The sequence below is a fragment of the Ammodytes marinus genome (assembly GCF_949987685.1).
Source record: "Ammodytes marinus genome assembly, chromosome: 3".
NCBI classification, from domain to species: Eukaryota; Metazoa; Chordata; class Actinopteri; order Uranoscopiformes; family Ammodytidae; genus Ammodytes; species Ammodytes marinus.
In genome coordinates this window covers 21,266,543-21,292,241 of record NC_137232.1, presented here as the reverse complement: position 1 = coordinate 21,292,241, position 25,699 = coordinate 21,266,543, and the positions used below count along the sequence as shown (strand labels likewise).

Here is a 25,699-nt window from a genome sequence, read left to right as displayed (position 1 = left end):
TTACGAGTGCGAGTGCTGGACTTGGCAGGGCCTAGCGCTACTTCAGTGTCTCACAGTTCATCACAGCTCAATGACTGACTGACTGGGCCCCTGTCTTTCTAGCAGAGTTTACATTATGTGCACACACACACACACACACACACTTGCTCATACAAGACTCTTGACTCTCACTGCTTCTTCTCATTGTTTTTAGTTCCCCACCCAGGTAATTGTTTTAAGATTGTTGATTAATACCTGTAGCCATTAACTATATTGTTCCCTCTCTCCTCCACCAGTGGTCCTATGCGTTGGAGAAGCCCAATACAGGCAGTGTGTTCGGCTTGGCCTGGTCTGCAGACGGCACCCAGCTGGCCGGGGCCTGTGGCAACGGGCATGTCATCTTTGCCCATGTGGTGGAGCAGCATTGGGAGTGGAAAAACTTTGTGATCACCCTTACCAAGAGGAGGACCATGCAGGTAGAAAGATAGCCATACGCTTATCCACATTTATGTCTCTGCTCCTTTTCAACCTGAGAGAAAGTCAGTTTAGATTTGTCTAGAGAACGAGTGAATCGACATCGTCACATGAGTCAATTTGATGGAGGGGAAAAAAAAGTGATAAAAGACTGATATAATACAAAGCAATGTCAAAAACCAAAAGAAGGAAAATAGATTTTGTGTGAAACAAACACAAAATAATCATGCTAGAAGCCAATCCTGATTGACTGCACTAAATGCCTTAATGTTTTTCCATGGCTAAGGAAACCATTTAAGCGATTCTGTGCAACTCCCTAAGTCAGCTAAGGACACATTTAACCTTAAGTGTAATACTTAAGGAGAAAAGTTAAGGTGCTTCGTGCAACCGGCCCCTGGTCTGTTTGTTATACGAGTTATGGTGTTAAGGTCTCTTGAAAAGATTACAAACAAACATCACTGAAAATCAGTGTGTCTTGAAGGATAATGAATAGATATTTTACCATGTTAACATTAACAGAGCCAAGCTCTATTAAAAGAGGATTTAAAAAGTACTGTTATGCAAAAGGCGAACTGTGAATGGGTGAGGGAATATGCTATTTTTAAAAACAAATGCTTCCCAGGACTTGACTGGTTGTGGCCGTATATTAAAGTGAGACCCTCCCAGTGTGGCAGTGTGCAGCCTTATAGTGACAATGACCAGCCTGTCTAGCCGCCTCTCCAGCTCCACCATTTAAACTCCACTGTTTAAAACTCATGCTAACCAGAAGGTAGCGTTTACATGCAGTTAACACACCCAAATGTACGCTTACACACATGCTTGTATACTTTCAGGGATACAAACACACACCTATAGAAAAAAAAGGTCACGCACATGCATGCGTGCCAACACACGTGTGCAATCATTTGCTATAGACTTCTTTACCAAGTGCTGTTTGTGTAAACCAAACAAAGTCGGGTCATCAGCCATTTATTTTCAGCCTCGCAGGCGGTTTTCTGTCTCCCTCCTCCCCCTCTCCTCCTCGCAGTCCTTTTTTTAAAAGTGCACATCTGCCAGTGGTTTGTGAATCAGCCAGCTAAATTTACCACCTTGCGGTCAAATGTTTTTTTATTCCTGGTTGTGTTGCATGTAAATTTGGCTTGCTTGAGGGAGCAGAGAAGGAAGATTTGTAAAGCTGTAAAAATAACCCCACCTTTCACCTGGTGCTGGAAAAGGGTTTTTCATTCATTCACAGAGAGAGCTGGAGGGAAGTATTTATCTATGCAGGTGAAAAAAAAGAGTACCGTACCAACCATTGCACGCACAGAATGAAAACAGTAAAAAGTGCTTTCTCTGACCGCAGTTGCCCTACGTCTACACATACTGTAAGACTGTTTCCTGTGTATATAAAGAATAAATACACTCCAATGTGTACGTGACTGTGTTCACTACTCTGTTAGCGAGGCCAATGTCTCCCCTTTGTCGCTGGCGAGTTTAAATATAAAGTGTTTGCTAAGTAGTATTAAGTTAATGCATGTTCAGTAATTCCTTCGAAATGTATTCATCCCTAATCATGTATTTCTCTCATTCAACTCATCTTGTTGCCTCCTCTCTCCTTTTCTTATTTTGTCCCAGGTGAGGAATGTGATGAACGATGCGGTGGACGTCTTGGAGTTTAGAGACCGGGTCATCAAAGCCTCACTGGCATACGGTCACCTCGTGGTTGCCACTTCCCTGCAGTGCTATGTCTACAAGTCAGTAGCCCACTTTGCTATTCTCCTCTGGTCCTCTCATGCCCCTATTATTTCCCCCATACGGGACTGAAAATACTCATCTTATGATTTAGGATTTTTTTTCCCCACACGTTTGGGGATTTGTGCAAATCAAGCTCGTCTTTTCCATTTGCCGACCAAATCCTGAGGGTGAACTTCAGGTCCAACTAAAATATACTAGTACGGCCCCTTTGGTGTTAAATGTCTTGTGTTTTCACAAATTCTGCCGTGTGTGTGTTTGTGATCTTTTATTGGTGTCAGCTCAAGAAACTGGAATACTCCCCTCATCTTTGACCTGAAGGAGGGAACAGTGAGCCTCATCCTGCAAGCGGAGAAGTGAGTCTCTCCATCTAGGAGCAGCAAGAGAGAGAACAGACTATCAGCGTCTCTAATGCTTCATTACTCCACACTGACCACTCATCAAGCAGCCAACCAAGCGCATGCACACACACACACACACACACACACACACACACACACACACACACACACACACACACACACACACACATAGAAGGGCTGTGCTCTAGATTAGCCAGCCTTGTCATACAATAAGGCTGAGAGTGAAACCTTTGGGTAAAATGATTAGGTTAATATGGAGTAGCTCTTGTGCAATACTCCAGTGCAAGTGTCCCTGACACTCAGCATGGAGCTAAATAGATTACTGGTCGTACTGACAATCACAGTTGAATCTGACGAGGCTTGTTGAGTGAGTCAATGCCGTGTTAATGTTCTGTACTGTATTACCAGCTCGTGTCAGTTGATGAACTGTTACTGACTCTTTCCTCTCCATGCTCATACACACACAGTATACTTCCTCCACTCTAACCACCTCTATGCTCTTTTCTCCTCCACCCAGACATTTTCTGCTAGTGGATGGAGCAGGGTTGTATACGTTCTCCTACGAGGGTCGATTGATATCCTCCCCCAAGTTCTCTGGTATGAGACCTGATGTCCTGAATGCCCAGGGTGTCTCGCTGAGTAACGACACCATTGCCATCCGAGACAAGAGTGATGAAAAAGGTGAGGGGATCGCCATCATTACTATGTTTTTATAAATGTGGTGGTGGACTATGCTTTAACTCTCTTTTTCCTTTCTCTTGACCAGTGATTCTACTCTTTGACGCCCTTACTGGGAAAGCCCTTGGCGATGGGAAGCCCCTGACTCACAAGGTGGGTAGTCTCTAACCCTTATATTGACCTTATATGTGTTTTAGCAACAAGAAAGTGCTCTGACACTGTTGTTTTTTTGTCTTTAATTTCCTGTCTAAATCGGAAGTGGGAATCCTCATCCGCTGGTAATGTTACTCTTATAATAGTCATGCTGACTGGTCAGAATGTGTTGGTATTTGTGTTTTGTTATGTGATGGTGACAACATGATATTGTAACAGAAGCTTTCTTAGTGTGGCGTTCAACACCTAAGATGATAGAATATTTCTTCATTTAAAACACAGAGTGCTCCAGCGTAGAGACTAATTTGGTTAGTAACATTCTTACAAAAACAGTTCAGTTATCTATGACAAAAATGCGTTATTTTAACCTATTTATTCCAAATGATAATATCAGTAGAGTATTTACAGTATATATTTCACATAATTAAATACACAAACACATAATGTGTTTTTAATACATTATATTCAAAATCCAGACAAAAAAGGGAAAGATCTTGTGCCAAGTTAAAAATATTTTCCCCTAAAATATTCTGTTGTTAATTTGAGCTGGCGAGACCCAGCCTGCATTATCAGATTTATGCTGTCTTACTTTAAATGTTTTGGATGCCTTTGAACATTCAGGGGAGGGGGGGGGCAAGTATTATCTAAATAGACCTGGTTAAAGGACATTCTTTTTAGAGTAAGTGTCTCTGCTTAAAATATACTAATCTTTATCCAGAAGGGAAAGATACAGTACATTGAAGATACAAGAAGAGAATGGGGGAAGGGCCTTGGATTTATTCTGTGGAGAAAAGACACAAAAAGAAGGAAAGAATTAGAAGAAAAGGAAAAGAAGTGGAGGTAGCAGTACTTAACTGTTTGTCAGCATGGCTGTGTCTGCCAGTACTCCACAGCTCCAAGACACTGCACTGAAGCCAGCTGGCTCTCTCCAAGCACACACACACACACACACACACACACACACACACACACACACACACACACACACACACACACACACACACACACACACACACACACACACACACACACACACACACACACACAGTTCACTCACACACACACACACACACACAGTTCACTCACACACACACACACACAGTTCACTCACACACACACACACACACACACTCACAGTTCACTCACACAAGTTAGACACATATACCCACTAAATATCTCTCTATCTATCCATCTCTCTCTCTCTCATACACACACACACACACACACACACACACACTTGGCAAAGGGGCTTTTGGGTCACAGTATAAACCGCACTCCCCCCGTTTCTTTAATTTCCTGATCTTTTGTCGTCCCTCCATCACTCACCCCTGGGTTCCCTCTTACCTTTGTGCTTGTGTGTGTCATTATTCATACGTAGCTGGAGGTGGTGGTGGTGGCTCTGGACCAGTGTGGCCCTTCCAATGAAAGGAAGATTGCTTTGATAGACAAGAACCGTGACCTCTACTTGACCTCCGTGCGTCATCCTGGCCGAGAACCCAAAATCTGCAAAATTGGTGAGATGAGGAGGAGGGAACTCGATTTGCAAGAGATGTGTAGGGATTCTGTTCTAGAGCAAAGTGCTCAGGCTCAGCTTTTTCAACTGAAGCTTGTTCTCAATGCTAAAAAAAATAACTTGGTATTTTTCTTTTAAAACTCACGTACAAAACTTAAAGCTGAAACTAAAGTTAGGTAGTTAAGGTTTTTACTTTAGGAACAGATTTAGCTTTTCTCCTGATGCCGGGCGACGACTATTTGAAGCTACCTTCTTGCCGGTTCTTGAATATGGTGATCTGTACATAAATGCATCAGCTCGCTGTCTACTGATGTTGTATACTGTGTATCATGGAGCCTTGAGGTTCATCACAAAAAAACAGATTCTTAACTCATCACTGTATGCTGTACTCAAAAGTTAATACTGGCCTTCTCTTATTATGCGATGACTAAGTCACTGGTATGTTTTTATCTACAAGGCGATTTTAGGATAACTCCCCTATTATTTGTCATTGTATATGTACCGAAAATGTGTATCCCATGGGTTACGGTCTCAGGACATAGTGCTTATGACTGTTCATCAAGCTCGGACAGAGCTGGGTAAAAAGGCCTTCAAGTGTTTTGCTTCCTGGAATAACCTGCAGAATCAGCTCAAACTTCAGGACCTATGACTCTCCATGAATGTAAAGCTGTTAAGAGTTTGAAATAAGACTCCATTGGAAATTGCTAATGTTTTTAATCAATCATTTTAATTGTATTCTCACAATTGCACTTAAGTATTGAAATTGTATTTTATCATGTGAGCTATGTTGTAACTGTGTACTGTTGTCCACCTTGGCCGAGTCTCTCTTGCAATAGAGATTTGAATCTCAATGAGACAAACCTGGTTAAATAAAGGAAATAATAATAATAATAATAATAATAATAATAATAATAATAATAATAATAATAATAATAATAATAATAATAATTATTATTATTATTATTATTATTATTATTATTATTATTATTATTATAAACAAATAAGAGTAGTTACATGATTGTTGTATGTGTGCTCTGTCTTGTAGGCAGCATGGTTCACAGTATGGCTTGGGATGACGCTGCTAACATCCTGTGTGGAGTCCAAGACAATCAGTTGACGGTGTGGTACTACCCGAGTGCTGTCTTCACTGACAAGGAACTGCTGCCGAAAACACTACAAATAAAGGATGGCAGGTAGTGTTACACATGTGCAGTCCAATGCTGTTCACCAGAGTGGATATGTTAGAATTACAAGTTGGCCAGACTTGCATGCATCCAGCTGCAAGGAGTGCAAAAGTCTAGCCATGATGCCCTGATGATTTTCATGTGAGCGTAATACAGTCATGGATGAAAAGTATATTGAAAAAAAGAGGATAGATGCAGCTTATTTTTTATTTTTTTATTTTTTTTTTGCACCATCCAGCCCATTCGCCAAGGTGCAAAACATAGTCTGAAGGCACTCTTTTTTTGCCAGTTGCTGTCAGACTGTACAATGCTTCCTGCCCAATAATCCACCTCAGCTCCAGCCAGTACAGGAGGCTCTAAGGCAGAGTTCCTGCGCTGTCATTACACGCAATCCTGGACAGCTTTTGCATGTCTCTGCTACACTAAATAGAACATTTTTGTTTGCATATTATTGTTTTTATTTGTGCCCATGCTAATTTCATTATTATTTGTGTCCTTCAGTGGCTTGCTATTGTACTTTTTTACACTTTTTTTAAATATTGAATCATCATACTTTTTCAGACATTATGCATTAGCTCTTAATAGTTTTTTTTTTCAGTTTTTTTTTCAGTTGTAGGTTTCTTCAGGTTACTGTTGCTATTTTTCAGTTGTTGTTTTGCGTCATCTATTTTGCTGCTCCAGTTGCCAGATTGTATCATGGGAGTCATTATAAGTTGCAGATAGGGAACAGTAGATAGATATCAAGTGGTAAGAGATACAAAGAGAAAATACAAAAGGGCAACTTTTTATGAATGTGTCTCGGTTTATAGGATATACACTCAACAAAAATATAAACGCAACACTTTTGTTTTTGCTCCCATTTTTCATGAGATGAACTTAAAGATCTAAAATTCATTCCAGATACACAATATTACCATTTCTCTCAAACATTGTTCACAAATCTGTCTAAATGTGTGATAGTGAGCACTTCTGCTTTGCTGAGATAAACATCCCACCTCACAGGTGTGCCACATCAAGATGCTGATCTGACATCATGATTAGTGCACAGGTGTGCCTTAGACTGTCCACAATAAAAGGCCACACTATCCGTCATACTCTGCATGTTAACAAGTTCAATGTTTAACTTATACAGTCAAGTGCGAAAGTTTGTGAACCCCTTGAGCCTTTTGGAATTTTATTTATTTTAACCATTATTAATTCATTTTTATCAATACCAGTATTTTTTATATGAAATAACAGATGTTTGTTTATCAATTCAACATTTTTATTTTCCAGAAATCAATTGTTAAAACAGATAAAACAAATTATTTGACGAATGTTGTATGTGCAAAAGTTTGTGAACCCTGAGCTGCATTGCTTAAATCGAGCAAGGTAAACACAATCAGGTTGGCCAAATTGGTTGATGAAATAGACCAATGTAATGAGAGATCTTTAGGAAAGAAATTGGGCGGCACTAGATAAAACAGAGATAAAACCAGGTCAGTTTAGGCTCACCAAATTGAACCCATACAGGTCAGACTTGCTAAAAGGGAAACAAATCTCAGAGGATCTCAGGAATAGAGTTTTGATGTTACACATTTGTCTGGGGACAGTTATAAATTCATAAAAAAAAATTTGAGCTCAATCGGTCCACCGTGAGGCAAATCATCTACAAATGGAGAGCTTTAAGAGTGACTTAACATCTGCCTAGAAGTGGACTTCCTTCAAAAATATCCTCAAGCGCCACAAGAAAAGTGATTTTTCAGGTAAAAGCCAACCCAAACATTACACCTGGAGATTTGCAGACAATTTGAAACCACCATTATTCACTTGGGAGAAGGTTCTCTAGGTGGTAGGCAGAATTGCGTTTTTGCCCAAACATGGCGGTTTTGGTTATGACCAAACAGTTCAATTTTTGACTAATCTGTCCACAGAATAAGACTTCAGGTATCTCCAGGTGCTCTCTGGCAAAGTTGTGACAAGCAGTTTTGTTCTTTTTTGAGAGCAGAGGCTTCTTCAGCAACCATCCCATGAAAGCCATGTTGACTGAGTTTTCTTCTTATTGTGGAACCATGCACATCTGTCCCAGATGCTGCAAGAGAGGTCTGCAAATCACCAGATGTAATGTTTGGGTTGGCTTTTAACTGAAAAATCACTTATCTTGTGGCGCTTGTGGATATTTTTGAAGGAAGTCCACTTCTAGGCAGATGTTCAGTCACTCTTAAAGCTCTTCATTTGTAGATGATTTGCCTCACGGTGGACCGATGGAGCTCAAACTTTTTTTAAAATAATTTATAGCTGTCCCCAGACAAATGTGCAGCATCACAACTCTATTCCTGAGATCCTCTGAGATTGTTTCCCCTTTTAGCATGTCTGACCTGTATGGGTTCACTTTGGTGAGCCTAAACTGACCTGGTTTTATCTCTGTTGTATCTAGTGCCGCCCAATTTCTTCCCTAAAGATCTCTCACTACATTGGTCCATTTCATGACTCAATTTGGCCCATCTGATTGTGTTTACCTGCTCCATTTAAGCAATGCAGCTCAGGGTTCACAAACTTTTGCACATACAACATTCGTCAAATAATTTGTTTTATCTGTTTTAACAATTGATTTCTGGAAAAGAAAAATGTTGAATTGATAAACAAACATCTGTTATTTCATATAAAAAATACTGGTATTGATAAAAATGAATTAATGATGGTTACAATAAATAAAATTCCAAAATGTTCAAGGGGTTCACAAACTTTCGCACTTGACTGTATCTAACCTATACAATTTTTTCTTATTGAACAGTCTTTTTCTTCAAATATGAGCATTCATACTTTTCATTACTCTGACGAAACAGAAGGCAAATGTATTCCTTCCTGGCTTTTCTGTGACAACAAAACTGAGGATGTATTTCAATGCATTTGTTCTAACTCTGGTGTGTGCGGGTTTGTCCATTTGTCCCGTTCAAAGTGAGTTCAGCCGTGCACCCCGTATTCTGAGCTATGTCGGCACCAAGGTGACGTTACGCCAAGGAGACGGGTCATTGGTGTATAGCAGTGTGCCTCCTTACCCAGCCCTGCTGCACGAATACAGCGCTTCAGCACGCTGGGAGGATGCACTGCGCCTCTGCCGCTTTGCCAAGGTAAGGTCCCCCCACATATGTCTATTAATGTACTCTAATTGTGCTTGTGAAGTTGTGGAATTTAACTTTTCTGTGACATCATTCTTACACCTGGTCTTAGTGTTTGCACACCCATTTGTAGTACGCCTTTATATGTTGGATACCCAAACAAAACTGCATCTGTTCTATTTAGCATCTTTTATTTATATAATTGACCTCAAGATGGGGTGACATATCCTGCGGTCTAGGGCTCTGGCAAAGTCCAGGTTCCTGTGGTGTGTGTGTGTGTGTGTGTCACACGCACACATGCATGTGTGTATGAACGAGAGCTAGAAACAGTCTTAAATGAGAAGGTAGTAGACAGTTTTATGGGACCAGACCAGCAGGCTTTAATTAGCCTTCAATTAGCCTGGTGACACCATTTACCGGATTTAGCCCCCAATAGCCCTAACTCATAAATACATACTCCACTATGTGCATGTGTAAACTCTCCACATGCACACACACGCACTGTTAGACTGTCGACTGAGAGACTTTGCCTGGGCAATGATGCAATAACCACAACCCTGCAGAAATGGATGGCTAGTAGCGAGAGGAGGGTGGGACAAAAGGGAATGGAGAGCGAGGCACTGGTTTTAAGAGCTTATTTCCTGGACCCCTCCCCTCCCACCTCTACTGCTGGTAAGAGTTTGGTGGCAGCGGGGCCTTTCCCAGAAGCACAGTCGTTGTCCGGAAGCCCTCACCTGATAGGAGTAGATACGTCTAATAGTTTAAAGCCATACACAAAAGCTGGCATACTTAACATACAGTGAGTTACATCAGTAATCTAAGTATGATAAAGGCACCCAAGAGGTAAATTTTGCCTGTAGTTGAGTTTTGTAACAAGTTTATGACCTCGGGCATTGACATTGTTATTTATTTGTTTCCAGGAGTGGTTTCCCGTTAGAGCTGTTTGTCTTGATGGACACTGATTAAAGGGGGAATTACAGTGGTGACTCCAGTGTTAGCTTCACACTGAGGCCGTTGGCCAATTTGATGTTAAGTCTTGTGTTAACGAATGCAGCTGCATGGAATGAAAGGGGGTGACACATTTGTTTACGTTCATAGATGTTGTGGGTTCGGCAAAGGTCTACGGAATGTTTCTGTTTGTTTTTCTGTTTGTCATGTATTTTGTCTTAATGTCTTGGAGCATGACTACAATGAGGCCTTGCAGGATATGAGTAGGATGTAATAGGGGCTATAAAGACATCATTATACCCTGTCCCTGTGCATGTAGTGAACACACCCCGTCATGCTTTGTTACATTAGTAAATTACTGTTAGCTACAACTGACTTTGCATTTCAAATACAGTATTTGTACAAGTAGTTATTATTAATGAGTCATTATTAATGAGTCATTATTACGATGAGCTTCACAGTAAGGCACACGGCCAAGAGAGTACATTTGATATACAAATGTAAATCATTTTGATATACAAATGTAAATAAATGATGTGGAGATAAAGGAAAAAGGGAAATTGAGGTCAGATCATTGTGTCAGATTGTGAGATATTGTCATTCAAAGCGGTTCACTGCCTCTGCTCCCCATATCTATAGGACCAATCTTTGTGGGCATGTCTTGCTGGTATGGCAATGGCAAACAGGGAGCTGACCACAGCTGAGATGGCCTATGCTGCCATTGGAGAGGTAAGAGCATTAGTTCAATGGCTCAATTCAGTCAAACCACAATTTTATTTTAGCCAGTCTTTTCAACACAAGCACACACACACACGATTGAATTCATTGAAACTTCAAGGATTTTGACGGAAGAGGTAGGTCAAAGGGACCAATTATGCATATCCTCTCCCTCTCTTCTTTCAGTTACCCAGGGTGCAGTACATCAACTTTATAAAGGATCAGCCATCGAAGGAGTCGTCTCTGGCCCACATGCTGATGTTCAGCGGTCAGGTCCAGGAGGCTGAGGGCACTTTGCTACAAGCTGGTCTCATCTACCAGGCCATACAAGCTAACGTTGACCTCTTTAACTGGGAGAGGTACACAACTCTACTTTTGTGTTAAAGTGTGTATGTAGGTACAGCTTAAAGGAGAGGGCCAGTTCAAGTCATTTTGAAGTATGCTTCTTCTTTCTTACCCTGTTGTTTGTTTTTTATTTTAAAATGATCTTTGAGCGAGCGGTAGGATGAAACCTTTTTGTCCATAAAGTAGGGAGTTGTATCTACATCTTGTCCTCTTGTGTCCAGGGCACTGGAGCTGGCAGTCAAACACAAGACCCACGTGGACACCGTGTTGGCCTATAGGCAGAAGTTCCTACAGAAATTTGGCAGGAAGGAGACCAATAAGAGGTTCCTGCAGTATGCTGAAGGGGTAAGTTATAGGCCAGCCACTGTGCTGCACTGCATTTATTGATTCGGATAGGCGATCACGCTGTACGCATTTTTTATTTATTTTTAGCAGTGGAGGGCATCGTGTTTCCAAGGGGCTATCAGTCTTTTACACACTGCTCATACACTCTTAGTGCCTCCATTTGAAAAAGGTTGAAAAACACTCTTGTCCTGTCGCTTTTTTTCTCTGCGGTCCTATCGGAAGAGCCGGCAGAACTAAAAACCAAAAAAACAGGAGAAAGCCTAGAAGCGGTTTAATGACACATGCATTAGTGGGGTGACTTACCCTTTTTTTCCAGCCTTATAATGTAATAATTTGTGTAATTTATCTACTTTGCGTTATTAAATACCATGCTGACCAAAGCACAATAAAGAGTAGATTCACGTCATCCCCATTCATCTGGTCTTTCTGTCTCTCCGCCAGGTCGAGGTGGACTGGGAGAAAATCCAAGCGAAGATAGAGATGGAGTTGTCCAAAGAGAGAGAGAAAGCAGCGAATGCCTCTGTGAGGAGCAGCGTGGCCTCACGACGTTAACATTCAGGGGGACCCTTCTCTAAAAAAAGAAAAACGTCAGCTTTGCAGAAAAGCGATTTGCATACTGTATGTTTTAGACATTTGGTTGGATATGAGGCGGTTTGGCTCTGCCTCAGAGTAATAAGAAAGGTGTCTGTACTTGAGGTATCATGTCCACCATTAGTTACAAGTACATTAACTTCAAGTCAAGACAAATGGTAACATTTGGAGATGTGAATATAAGTAGTATGTGTATAATATGACACTTTGAACTCTCACTGCAATCTTGTGGAATATGCTGTGTAATGTAGTAAAAAAGAAAAGAGACATTGGCACAACATTGTACTGTACATGGCATTCTGTTACCGCAGGTGGATGATTTGACTTGCTGCTGTACTGCTCTCAGCAACAACACCATTATGGCCTTTCTGTCATATCAGCTTCTGGGTTATTTCTGTGTGTTTATCATTATCTCTTCTTTGCAATCTGTCAAACGTAACTGTCTGTGCCCAGTCATGCACAAATGTATCGCTTTGTTCAGTGATGTTTGACCTCGTGTTTTTATATGTATAGATATTTTTCCAGTTTATATATTCAAAAGTTTGCCTTCTGTAAACACTAAAAAGAATTTCAGTTAATAAAAAAAATATGGAAATGCTGTATATATTCAGCCAAAATAACCTCTTTTTACCTTGCTTTCTCAATGTTTCATATTCCCTTTTAATGTCTTGATGCTTCACTGGTTTTATACAAAGATCCTAGAGTATCTTTGAGATGTTTTTCCAACTTCACACTTGCACTTAAGAGAGGGTATTTCGGGGTGCGTGTGTTTTAGAGTCCAATATATCTACAATATGTGCTTCACTTTTGAATTATTCTTGTATTTCCTTTTCTGCTGAGGTGTGAAACCAACTGCTTGCCATGCAGCTCCACCCCCTGGTTGGCAGAAGGCCAGTACATCAGTGGACCATTATAGCCTATCCATCTCCACTAGACGGCCAGTAGGGACGAACGAGGGAGAAGATCTGTCTCAGGGCTCTCTACAAAAAACAACCGAAAAAAAACACTTACTGCCAGCCTATGTGATTTGTATAGTAGATATGGTAGAAAGTGATCGGCATAATCCCTGAAAACTGTTGAGTGGCCACAGATGCTGAAACATCAGAGGAAGAAAAAGGTAGCGCCATGCACTATAACCCACCTCTAGCCTTCAGTCTCTCTCTCTCTCTGACTCACTGTCTTTCTCTTGTTTCAATCCCTCCATCCGCTTTCTTTCTAAGCCTACTTACACCGTAGTCATCCAGACCAAACACCATTCCTATATGAAATGACTTATCAGTGAGGAGTCGGGTTTCACATGCGTTTCCGCTGAGCTGCCAGCCACACACATTGAAAATGAGAATTGAGATGTATGTGTTGCATTCATCCTCATCGGACTAGGATTTGTTTGCAATTTATTTGTTAAACCTATATTGTGTTTTCTTATTCAGTTCTTTTACTTTACACTATACATTTTAATCCTCATCTGTAGATTTAGAATAAAAGATGCCTCGAGTCCTAGTTCTCGCCGGCACTGAACAAAAAACGGACTTGGTCTAAGTATTTTGTATTATTTACTAACTGCACAGCACACTATACCAAATGGATACTTTTCTCAAACCACCAATCTGTATTCCCAATGGATACTTTTCTCAAACCACCAATCTGTATTCCCATTATCGATGATGTTCTCATATATTAGATTGATGGCCAGACAGCAGCAACCCAGAAATACACTTCCCGGATGTAATGTAGAATTCATGAAGGTAATAATGCTCATTGATTTGACCTTTTATAGACGATTTTCTCTTTTTTTCCAGTGAGTAATAGAATAACTGCATCACTGGCACATAGTGTGTGTGTTCTTCCATGTAATTATCTGTATGCATGTCTGCCTTTTCCCCCCCTGTATATATCTGGATTTGTAATACAGGCGAAAAGAAAACCATCTCAATCACTGTCCTCTCCCCCTGCCAGGGGATGTCCCAGCTTAAGGTTGATTAAAGGTTCCCGCTGGGAACTGTAGAAGACCGGGTAAGCCCTCTGCTCCAAAAACCCACTGTCATTGCTAAGATGTGGTAACTCTGTCGTTCACGGGAGAGAGGGAAAGGCAACATTCATTACGGTTTGAGTAGAACTAACACATGGCATCATACATCTTTAAGGGGTCACATACTCCATCTCATCAAGCCATCAGTGAGTTTAAAGCATGGGTTGTAAATGCTTCTAAGTGCAAAACTCCATCCACCTACCCACAATCCTTCTGGATGGTGTGGCCGGTGTTGGATTACACCAGCCACCACAATCACACTCAGACTTTAGTGTCCACAGCATTAGAGCTGCTCAGGGTCTCTAATTGTAAAGTGCAGGTTTTGTGGATACGGATGCTTTAGCAGCAACTCCTCCTTCCATATTTGAATAGATAAACACTGGGTGCGTAACACCTGCTTATGCACAATAGAAACCACTAAAGATAGGATAAGTAAATAAAATAAATTAGTCTAATTGAACGGCTGGACGTTATGGCTGAAACGATGACGATGGCAATTATTTTGATAATAACTGATTAAGATTGAGAATCATTTGTTAGTCATTTTTCCCCCCAGCAAAATTTTTTTTTATGTGTAGGATTTTTGTGCCTAAATGTATTTTGGACTGCTGGTCACACAAAAACTGGTCTCTGGCAGGTTATCCAATAATTAATTAATGAGATTGATTGTTAATTTGCTGCCCTTGTTGAGATCCTGTAACTGATGTGCTGACGTTTCTTCAAGTCTGGGCTGGAGAGAGGAGATGGGAAGTGTATGACTATTTACGCACACAACCAGTTAATGTAAAAGTACAGTCATGTCCAAAGACACATCAGTGTTTTTCCATATTATAACATGATGAGAGATTTTAATGGAAAGTCAATACACCCATTGCTTAAATCCAGCTGAACAGGCCATTAAGCTTGATGTAATGAGGCGTCTGCAGCAGCAGAAAAAGATGCTCCTTGTGTCATTAGTCAGGTATGCAAATTAGCAGGGGATAGTTGCACACTTACATCCAACCTACAAGAAGAATATCTGAAGGTATTCTCTGTCTGCCTCCTCAGACCACTCTCCCAAAGAAACAACAAAATGACCGCCTTCTGTCTCGGCCTGTCTTCCTGTCAAATGTCCCTTTGTCTTTTCCCTTGCTGAGCTTCAGGCTTCAATGTCAGTTGGCAGTTGTGAGCTTAACTGACATGCTATCATCAAAATACAACTTTGGTTTTTGGCAGTTTATACCCCATATCAATAAGCCAGCTCTAATCTCTGTCACTGTTTTCCCTCAAGTCAAAACCTGGGAGGCACTGATAGGCCTACGTGTTGCCTCGTGGCATCAGGGCTCCTAGGAATCACAGCATTTTTATTTTTAAAACTGCACTTATCTGAGGTGGCTTTAGCTTTTGCAGAGGGCATGAGACGACCAAGGTCACTGATGAAATGCTTATATTGCATCCCCCAGTGAAGTGTATACGTGCAGTTTGAGATAATATTGCTTGCATGCTGATAAACTATAAATTCACCCTAAACTCTAAAACTGGCTGATAAAAATAAATAAATGTGTGCCTCAAAAATTGATATTCCTCTCTTCACTCCCTCTTTCAGCCCACATTTCAGGTTACTGAGAGAGAAATCTGAATATCCCTCCTTTTGTATGCAAATTCAATTATGAATTTTAAAAAAAGGAGGTCTTTCGGGTCAAGCAGAATATTTAGCATTTAGACTAAGAAAGGACGAGAATTTGACAGAAGAAAAAAAAGCAGTTTCACGGTGCCACTTGAAATTGAGGTTCTTAGGTAAAAATCTTAATGCGATTGTACTGGAGCCAAATTAGCTGTCCCCAACACAAAGAGCGTCCATTTCTGCCGCCTTCGCTTACTTTATAATCTCTTTAGCCTTAGCCCAAGGGCTGATTTGCATACAAAAGGCGAGTAATCCCCTATAATCTTACAAAACACGTTACATTTTCTCAGCCTCCTCCTTTTTATTCTTAACATTCAGGATTATAATTGCACTTGAATCTCTAGACTGCACGATAATTGCCCTGATTATGTGAAAATACGAATGCTTTATTGTCTCTATGCCCAAATCTTTGTCTACTCTTCAGACAGAGTTCCGAGACGTCCTTGGACTGCTGTGTTGCGCTCCCGACACCTCCAGGACATCCCGCCTCTGCTCACCGGCTCTCGGTCCCACCACCGCTCTCACCCTGCTGCTGCTGCTGCTGCTGCTGCTGCTGCCGCCCCCCTGAGCGCGAGCGCCCCTCTCGTTCTCAGACAGCAAGTTATCGTCGGAGCGGTCTCTGTGCATCTCCTGCATGCTCTCCTCGTACGTGGGCAAATATTTCACCTCGTCGTAGGCTGGCAGGTTCGGAGAGGCGAAGTCCCCCAGGCTGAACTCGGGGTACCGGTCCAGCAGGGAGTCCTGAGAAGCCGATGAGTGGCCCACGTGAAAGAGGGAGGGCTCCTCGCTGCGCTCGTGCTGCGGGTGCCGGCGGGGCCGCGGGCAGATGATCCGCTGGATGAAGTAGCCCATGGCGAAGAGCAGCAGCAGGATCAGGATGCCCGACAGCTTCCGCGTGAACCAGCCGACGTTGTCGAAGAAGATGTGGATTGGCAGTTTACAGCAGCGCACCGTGGAGATGGCGGTGCCGTTGCCGGCGACGATGGGCGGACAGCACTGCTGGCCATCGCCGCACTGAACCTCCCCGCAGCTCCGGAGGGCTTGACAAGCGGAGAGCAGACATGCTGACAAAACGGTGCCCGTGGTCCCGCAGGTTTTCCTCCTGCCACCGCCCGGCAGACGGGGCATCATTTCTAGATCTCCTGGGGATGGAAAGCCAAACGGGCGTATTGTGTTGCGTCTCCCGTGCGTGCTTGCGCGCGTGCGTGCGATGTTGTAGTCCTAACGTTCAAGTCCGTTCAGGTGTTACAGGTCTGCGTTGCTTTCCAACTGTGTATGCTACTGATCGTGTGCTCTCTCTCATCCGCTCTCTCAGCCACTGCAGCGCAAAGCGGGACAGCAGGTGTCCCCCCCCCCCCCCCCCTCAAGGAAGACCTGTCTGCTTTAGTAGGCTATTGGCGATAGGACTGGGGCAGTTTGGTGGGAGCAGTGATGAGAATCATGCATATACATCGTCATTAAGTACAGTAAATACATTTGTATAGCTTTTCCTTAAAGCCTACCAGTGCCACCAACAGATGTGGTCCCAATCACTTGACACATATTCAACCTTACCTGAATTGTCAGAGAGACATTTGACCCCAACTGTTTCACATCAACATTCCAGTCCTGTGTGCAGAGGGGGGACAGCCACAGATGGGAGAGTGGGAAATCCTTATAGTGTGTGCACCACAGCCTTTGATATTAAGCTAAAGTCTTCATTCCAGAATAATTGAACAAGTGAAAGCAGTTAAATGAATTAAATTAAACTTAAATTAATAGTAGCCTAGTCCCACATTAAAAAAGTCACTTACATTTTTAAGGGTTACATTTTAGTTTACATTAAGTAGTTTTAGCTAAATTAACTTAAAGTATCAAAAGTAAAAATACTCATTAGTGCATACAAACAGTCCCTTGCGTTGTATTAGATTCTAAATACTGGTGCATTAATGTGTATTTGACTGTTGTATTTGGTTAAGGTAAATTTAAACTGTAAAGTAGCTTAACCATTAACTACAGCTGTCAGATCAACGTATTGGAGTAAAAAGTACAGTATTTCAGAATTGAATAGTGGGGTTCAGGTATAAAGTAGCCTAAAATGGAAATACTCAAGTAAAGTACAAGTACCCGACTGGTGGCCTGCAATCCTCCAAAGTGTCCCTGTTTGTCATCCAGGAGGACCCCATGATCCATCTCCACCAAGAGGCAGACCTTTGCTTTATGCTTGACCCCTTTATAAACCCTGCATGGTCACGGTGCCAGATGAAACCAGTGAGGGTGAATACCCCTGATATAAAGCGCCAACAGATCTACCCCTCTCATAAAAAATGAATAGCCTAGTTCTTGCAGTGCGGGCTGTAATGGGCCCCCATTAGAAGAGTGTCTTGGATCCACAGCAGTCCAGCATCACCCTATGGACCTTGTTATCTGCAGCATTGAAGAACATAACCGTAAAAACTAAAGCTCCAGTTTAAACAGCCGTGTCCTCGCCCATCGTGTTAATTTACACTGAAGATGTTCTCTTTGGATCACAGCCAAGATTGACAGACGGCTCAGAAAGCTGCTCTACAACTACTGAATATTATACTGATTAATTAAAGCACAAAGCATAATTTGCTGTATTGCACTGTGTGCATATATTTTATTTAATGGGGTGCCAAGGTCACTTTCAGAGCGTTATGCCCTTGATGGATTTAAAAAGGATTATGGCCTCTTTTCCTTTGAGAATAGGATTCATGATATTTAGCCTTTAACTGTATTTTAAATAAAGAGTCAGTCTTGGGTCAACTCTTCATGATGTAAATCAAATTAAAAAAATAAAGCAAATTCTTAAAAGTTACATGAACAATTTAGCCCCCTCCTGCTTTCATGTTATTATTTGTCGCTTAAAGCCAGTCTATTCCTCTCCCTAAACAAGGCCTAATGCACAATACACCCAATCTAATTGGAGCATCATGACGTGAAATTCAGAAGAAGGGTGCCATCATGCCACATCATTTATGCAGCATCGTATTTTGTTCTGTAGTCTGCCATAATTAGGGAAACGTGATCGCATGGCTCCTCTCCTAACCAGATAAACAAATACACAATCGATAGCCTGCAGACAGTGGCTCTGTCAATGACCACTTTCAGTTCCCCCGTTTCCAGGGCTTTCCCATCACTTCTGCAATTCTGCTATTGACATGTATGGGTAACGAGTGCTATTTTTATTTTTTTTCACAGTTATTGAACTCTCTCCCTCTGGATAGTGGGAAACCAGTAAACACTGCTGTCTACAAGGAAAACATTGGCTCCTCAATCACAGCCTAATCAAAACCGCATAAGCAATTATGAAGATAAGGTAAGAAATTTGATCATAAGGAGCTTAATTCACTGAGGAGAGATGAAAGTGCAAAACATGATATTTTTTTCTCTTTATTGATTTGTAACGGATCACAATAATTCAGTGACAATATATAATACAGTACCTTCCTTATTCTCTCACTATTGATTTTTTTCACTGACTTATTCTCCTCCTCAAGTCGGTTTCTAAAGCACCACATCCTGCCTCCTTTTCCCTCTTTCCCTGAAATTCACCACAAAGTGCTGTTCTTTGTCTGACTAAGATTGATTGAATATATTCTCTCCCCCACACCCACTCTTGTTTCACATCGTCCATCCAGGAGCAGCTTTCAGCAAATGCATCAAACGAAGTGGACACCATCTACTGTACATCCCATAGGAAACAGAAAAAGTACAAGTGGTCTTTTTTCCCATAATGCATAGTATATTTAAAGAAAGTGAAGAGTCTGTGCTCAAACATATGTCACAAGACTGGTAGGCCACACAGAGGAAGAGGAGGAGAAGATTATGGTAGACAGTTGACTGAGATGAAACGGTGACAAATATGTAGCCTACACAACAGCAATGCAAAGGCAGCTTTCTGCCTGTTGCATTAACTGACACAATAATGTGAAATCGCAGACTCCTGTATGGCTAACAATCAATGCGATAACACACTTGACTATTCCACGTCGCTGTAATGAATGTGCTGCGCTGTGTGCGTCCATTAATCTGGCACAAAGGTCTCTTGTGTTGTGCTTAATAATTCAGTTTTATGGACTCCATTAGCCCTGTGTTATGATGAATGGCAGCGTTCATTTTCATGTTTGGGAGACGTTGATGTACTGCACCACCTAACTGTCGATGTCACGGTTATCACTTTTGCATTAATTATAAAACAAAGAAAGCCTTGTCGGGCCTCAGGCTTTGTTAATGGACCCACTGATGCTTCTGGGTTTTGCTTTGTTTGTTTCAGAGCAGAAGTCAAAACCTCAGGGCTACTGCCCCGAGACCAACTCTGGCCTCTCTGGCTCCTTTACTGACAGTATTTAAAGCAACAATCTAATCCGTACATGATGTGACATATTGTTGTGATATATTACTGAGTGTATCGCATCACAGCAGTGTTTAATGTCAAACACATATTTTCTATAAAGAATCTCCCGCTGTGTAAGAATGGCATTGTGTGAGTTTGGAGAATGAATGCATATGTTTTGGCTTGTTTTGTTTGTGTGTGTTTGTGTGTGTGTGTGTGGTGTGTTAATACTATATCTTTGCATTTCTTAGCCCCAGAATTGCAGGATATACACGTCTGTGTGTGGGTGTCATCAGTGACTGGTGTATTCCCATCAGCTTGAACCCTAATAAAAAGCAGGGCCTGCAGTCAGTGCAGATTGTGTGAATCCAGAAAGTCCCACACCGCAGCTATTTCACACCCACATACTTCCTCTAATCTTATCGCTCTGCTGGCTCAGAGGTCTTTAAGTGTATGGGATTGTTGTGTGTGTGTGTGTGGGGGGGGGGGGGGGAGTATGGGGCAACTATATTTATGTTTTTAGTTTAGTTTGTGTGGGTGTCTTTGTAAAGTTTCATGGATATTTTCCCTTCTTTTTTTGCGTCACTGGACGTGAGACGTTAAGAGAGGGACATGGCCAATGAAAGCGTGTGGATGTGGCCACTTCTAGCAAATACGTTTAAAAGTGTGTGCCTCTTAGCTTTTTTTATGTGGCTTTTTCCTCCCCGCTTTGTGTAGTTTTTGGCTTGGGGAAGAGTCAGAATCCTGACTTCCTTTGAGGAGAAAACCTGCTCTCAGAGCTTAAAATATCCCTAACAGTAGAGAGAGGTAAAATCCCTTTTCTGTCTCTGTGGAATCAATTTCACTTGCTCTTAAAAAAAATTGATGAGTTGGGAAGGTTTTCGCTGAGCTGGGCCTTTTTGATTTACAGTGAATAATCGTATAAAGTTGCCCTTATGATGGTCATAGGCGATAATACACTGCAGTAAGTGATTTGACTCAGCATCGGTGCTTTCTGTTCAAATGGGAACCTCACATTGCCAGGAAAGAGTTATATAGATGTGCATTAAAAAAACTTTTTGTGATGCGTTGTTATCTTTTGGGAACACATCCCATCCACACTGCTACAAACTCAGCCAACATTACTATTTGTGTAAGAAACTTTGCAATATTATCTTGCTTACTATCTACCAGTAGGATGGAATTAGATTTACAGTGTAGGTACACAATTGAAGTGAAGGGTGCAGTTTCACACAAATCCAATGTACACACGCCTAATACAGCTGACAGATTTAATAGGGAAAGTTCCCATCAGAGGGAGGTGAGTGTGGCGCATTAGGGGGCAAACACAGCTTTTCCTAGACTGCTAAAAGACCCCCACCAACCCTCAAGAACAAGGACGACCTCATTTTCCCCTTATAAGATAACCCGACTATAACTCCCAGCTGCTGATGACTCAGTTACTCACACACACACACACACACACACACACACACACACACACACACACACACACACACACACACACACACACACACACACACAACCAGACAGACACCTGGAGGTTAAATATAGGATAAAGTTTTCCCATTCCCACATGTTTGGGGCGGAGGCGGAGGACAGGGGATTTTTGACCCCCTTCCCCCGCACTACTCTGCTGAGTCACTCCTAAAGGTCGTTGGGTCTGCGTCTCTGGAAGGTGACTAGACTAGGGCCTTGTGTTGCGTCCCTCCTACCCAACGCCCACGTTACATCCCAGTACTCGTCTTTCGGTAGCCCCAGAGGGCTCCCAAATAATGAATCAACAACAGCAGGAAATATTAAAATAAGAGAAAGAGGCTGTGACACACATTAAACGCTGACATGCATAGTGTAATGTAGAGCAATAAGTGGAGGGTTTGTGTAAGAGATGGGAGGGCATAAACTAGTGCGAGGGAAAGAAAGGGATAGGGGTACAACAAGTCAGACCCACGCAGCAGGCACAGGCCGCTCTCTATCCCCCTGTTGTCTGAAAATGATCATCCCCATTACTCAGTTTCTTCCCTCCATCAGGTTTTATGGATGTCCAGAGACAAGAAAACTGTTACTATTTGAACATGCAGAACAATTAAAGCCAATCCTTTGTTGAAAGAGGGAACAATGAATGAGTCCCAAAGCCGTCATAATATGACTGTGTAGGTGTCCAATTCCTCTATGGGTAGACTTTGGATCAACCACCATACAATGTATCGCCCCCAACACTGGTGAACACTGCTGCGCTTAAAACACATTGTTTTTAATTTCCTACATCAGCAGTTGAAATAAAGGGTCATGTCAAACCCGCTGCTCAGGTTCCGCAGAAAACTCTTTGCTGTTTTTATGGCGCATTTCAATTAATCATTAGTTTCAGGGTCTTAGGTAATTTTTTCCCCCATATAAGTCACAACACACTCAAAAATAGAAAACAGAAGCAGTATGGGCTGTGTGGGTGAGATGAAAAACCCCAAGGGACTCATAAATACATCTCAGCCCCAAGAGGCAAAAAACTGTACCACGGCTACAGCAAACAGACGAAAAACAATAAAATGTTTAAACATAAAGATCAAGAAGAATCAAAAATAGGCTTTGAGTAACGGGAAGGGAGAGGGGGTGTATGGCAATGATTTCAGTCTCAAGTTCAGTTGAAAGTTGTTGAATCCAGGAGTAGTGTGCTATTAAATCAACCCTGTATAAGAGTGCAACAATGCTGCTTGGTTTTTGTGCTGCTGTGCTTCCATATAGGGAGATCCTATTATATTAGTACTGGCAACTCTTAAGCCCATGCATTATACATTATACTGTTGCATGGGATTGAAAGAGGTTGCCTCTGAAATCTCTCAGGGCAGGACGATCTCCAGAGCCTCTCTCCCATTTCCTCTATGCAAAGGTGTTTTCTATTTGTCCCTGTTCACCTTTTGTTACCATGGATCCTTCCAGTGATAAGTCAGCCGGGATGGCCAAATGGCCCATCCAAATTGAAAGGACATGGCGTTCCTCATCTCCACAGTAAGAGGACACCTTTTGTGAATATGCGTGTCTGAATGCATGTAGGCCTACTGTATGTAACAAAGGGGATTGAGCAAAACATGTATGGGTTTTCTTCCTGCCCAAATGAGAGTGCCCTATATGTGAGTGGCTGTGAGTTATTGTGAGTGTGAGAGTGTGATACTGTGTGTGTGTGTGTGTGTGTGTGTGTGTGTGTGTGTGTGTGTGTGTGTGTGTGTGTGTGTGTGTGTGTGTGTGTGTGATGGATAATGGTCTGCACAACGAGGGCTCATATTAACCCTCTAGGGTGTGTGACATCATCGTTTCCAAACAGGTTGGTCGATCTATTAGAAAAAAAGCCCTGTCATACACAGACACAGACACACACACACACACACACACACACACACACACACACACACACACACACACACACACACACACACACACACACACACACACACACACACACACACAAACAATGAATTATTGTTTTAACTGAGCCACAGCAGAGGGAAAGTATAAGTCAGTTTTTTTGTTTTGTTATGAAAATGTTTCCCAATACCCACTTTTGAAAATATATTGCTGTTCAGCTTTTTATGACTATATCACAGTGGAGATATACATCATTTTCAGGGTGTGTTTTTCTTTTGGATTAATCCAAGTCCAGCCTTCAGTATTTGTTACATGACTAACGAGTAAAAAAAAAGATGCCAATGCTCAGCAGGCTGATTAAGATAGCACAATAAAATAAAAAATAAAATCCAAAACAAATTCTCCCCTCCCCCCCATGGAAACAGTCATTAAACATTTAACATCCAGTGGCTATAGTAATGTAGCATCGATATGTGTCTGTCCCTTGGTCTCAGACAGAAAAATTCACAAGTGTTGGAAGGATTCAGATTACATTTTGCAAGGGCATTCATGATCCCCAAAGGATATATTCTGATGACTTCAGTGATCCCTTAACTTTTCTAAGTTATCACTTATCCAGTGGAATGCCTGGATAAGATGGATGGGCATTGACTTTGGTACAGACATTCATGAATCCAAGTGACTTCAATGGTCTTCTGACTGTTCCTCTAGTCCTGAGTTAAATGTCTCAAATTATTGGATGGACGGATGGTTTTCCGTTGGAATGTCCCCCTTAGGATGAATTGTGATAACTTTTGCTCCACATTTGGGTCAAAATTCAACTAAGTCCAATACTTAAACATACTGGCTAAAACTGATTCCATCTGTTTAGTGCTGATAACCTAATGTGAGAAGGCCTACACCATGCATGTGCACTTACTAACTACATTATATATGTTGTTAAACATGAATTGATCTGAGGTCAGGTGTCCTCATCTTTTTCTTTCAAGTCGAGTAAAATCTCAACGCAGACCGGTTCAAGTCCAGTCACATGTCGTCATTTTGCTGATTCAACACCAAATCGATTCCAAGTGTCAGGTTTTAAGCCCAGAGCCTCTGGTTTGTTTATATCCCTCTCTTCTTCTTCCTCTGCTTCTCTTGGACCTAATCCTTTCTCTCACTTCCCCTGGTGTCCTCCTGACCTTGACCCCCCCCCCCCCACACACACACACTCTCCTCCAATCCCACTTTATCTCCTCTAATTTCCTGAGTTATTGGGGGTATTGTTTCGCCACTGAGTCTGATGTTAGGCTGTGTCTTCTTGCGATGAGGAGCTGATCTCTCCCTTTAGACTAATATGTCCCTGTCAGTCTGAGAAATCTTTCTTTCTCTCTTTCTGTCTGTCTCTCCTCCCTTCTTCAAACTACACGGTCAAACTTGGACTGGCGGAGATGGAGAGAAGAGGAAAGGAAAAGATCAATGAGTGGAAGATCAATAGGAGAGCCGTTGAACCTTCCCCTCAGTCCTCCCTCTGGACACCATCTCTCTCTCTCTCACTCTCTCTATGACTGACAGTGAGCCTGCTCTCTCGCTCCCCCCCCCCCTCTCTCTCTCTATGATGGACGTTGAGCCTGTGCCACATGTGGATACTTTGATTCCTTTAACATTTTCCTTTTAGCTGTATGCCATGTTGACAGTCGGATCAGTCCTCATGTCAGATACATGCATGTAGTTTGAATTTGTATTCTGGTGCCAAGACATTTTTGAAGGATGCATGATTTGGGCTGCTGCCCTTCACTTGTTTTGTTGTCTGATGCGACCTCTGGTGGCATATTTTCGGTAATGCAGCTCTGGGATCTGATGTGAATGTTTCCCGCTCAAAGTGACCTAGTTGCACTGTCTGTGGAGTGTTGCTGGCTGCTGTTTTTTTTATGTGTGGAGGAAAATGTGCAACAAATGTCTCTCTTGAATGCAGACTTCTTATTTTGAAAAGAAACAAATACAAATGCTGCTTTTGCTTGTTATTTTCAAACTGATCCTATTGTCTCTGTTCTCTTGCTTGTAGGATAAACGTGTGGGAGTGTGAATATAATGCAAATAAAGTGAGTAGGCCTCCATGGAGACTTTTTAAACTTTTCAAATGTTAATTGATTTCACGTTATCCTTCTACTAACAACAGGGCCAAACATGCAGCTGGTTTTCAGTTAAATGTGCAGC

General features: G+C 41.9%; 2 protein-coding genes across 2 annotated transcripts in view; one reads left to right on the top strand and one right to left on the bottom strand.

Annotated features, from left to right (window-relative positions):
• Positions 1-13,607, top strand: part of ift80 (intraflagellar transport 80 homolog (Chlamydomonas)) — a 43,745-nt gene extending 30,138 nt beyond the window's left edge. Inside the window, exons 7-18 of the mRNA XM_080053726.1 lie at positions 276-455; positions 2,068-2,186; positions 2,466-2,540; positions 3,064-3,227; positions 3,313-3,377; positions 4,756-4,891; positions 5,936-6,083; positions 9,013-9,184; positions 10,760-10,849; positions 11,024-11,196; positions 11,404-11,527; positions 11,969-13,607. Of these exons, the coding sequence (XP_079909852.1) occupies positions 276-455; positions 2,068-2,186; positions 2,466-2,540; positions 3,064-3,227; positions 3,313-3,377; positions 4,756-4,891; positions 5,936-6,083; positions 9,013-9,184; positions 10,760-10,849; positions 11,024-11,196; positions 11,404-11,527; positions 11,969-12,079 (1,557 nt within the window). The 3' untranslated portion in view covers positions 12,080-13,607. The remainder of the gene's footprint in view (positions 1-275; positions 456-2,067; positions 2,187-2,465; positions 2,541-3,063; positions 3,228-3,312; positions 3,378-4,755; positions 4,892-5,935; positions 6,084-9,012; positions 9,185-10,759; positions 10,850-11,023; positions 11,197-11,403; positions 11,528-11,968) is intronic.
• Positions 13,608-16,101: 2,494 nt separating this feature from the next.
• On the bottom strand, positions 16,102-16,941 carry c15h3orf80 (chromosome 15 C3orf80 homolog; the record flags this gene model as incomplete). Its single annotated transcript, XM_080053518.1, has 1 exon — positions 16,102-16,941. One exon carries the CDS (start codon positions 16,939-16,941, stop codon positions 16,231-16,233), a length of 711 nt encoding a protein of 236 aa, XP_079909644.1. The 3' UTR covers positions 16,102-16,230.
• Positions 16,942-25,699: the final 8,758 nt, after the last annotated feature.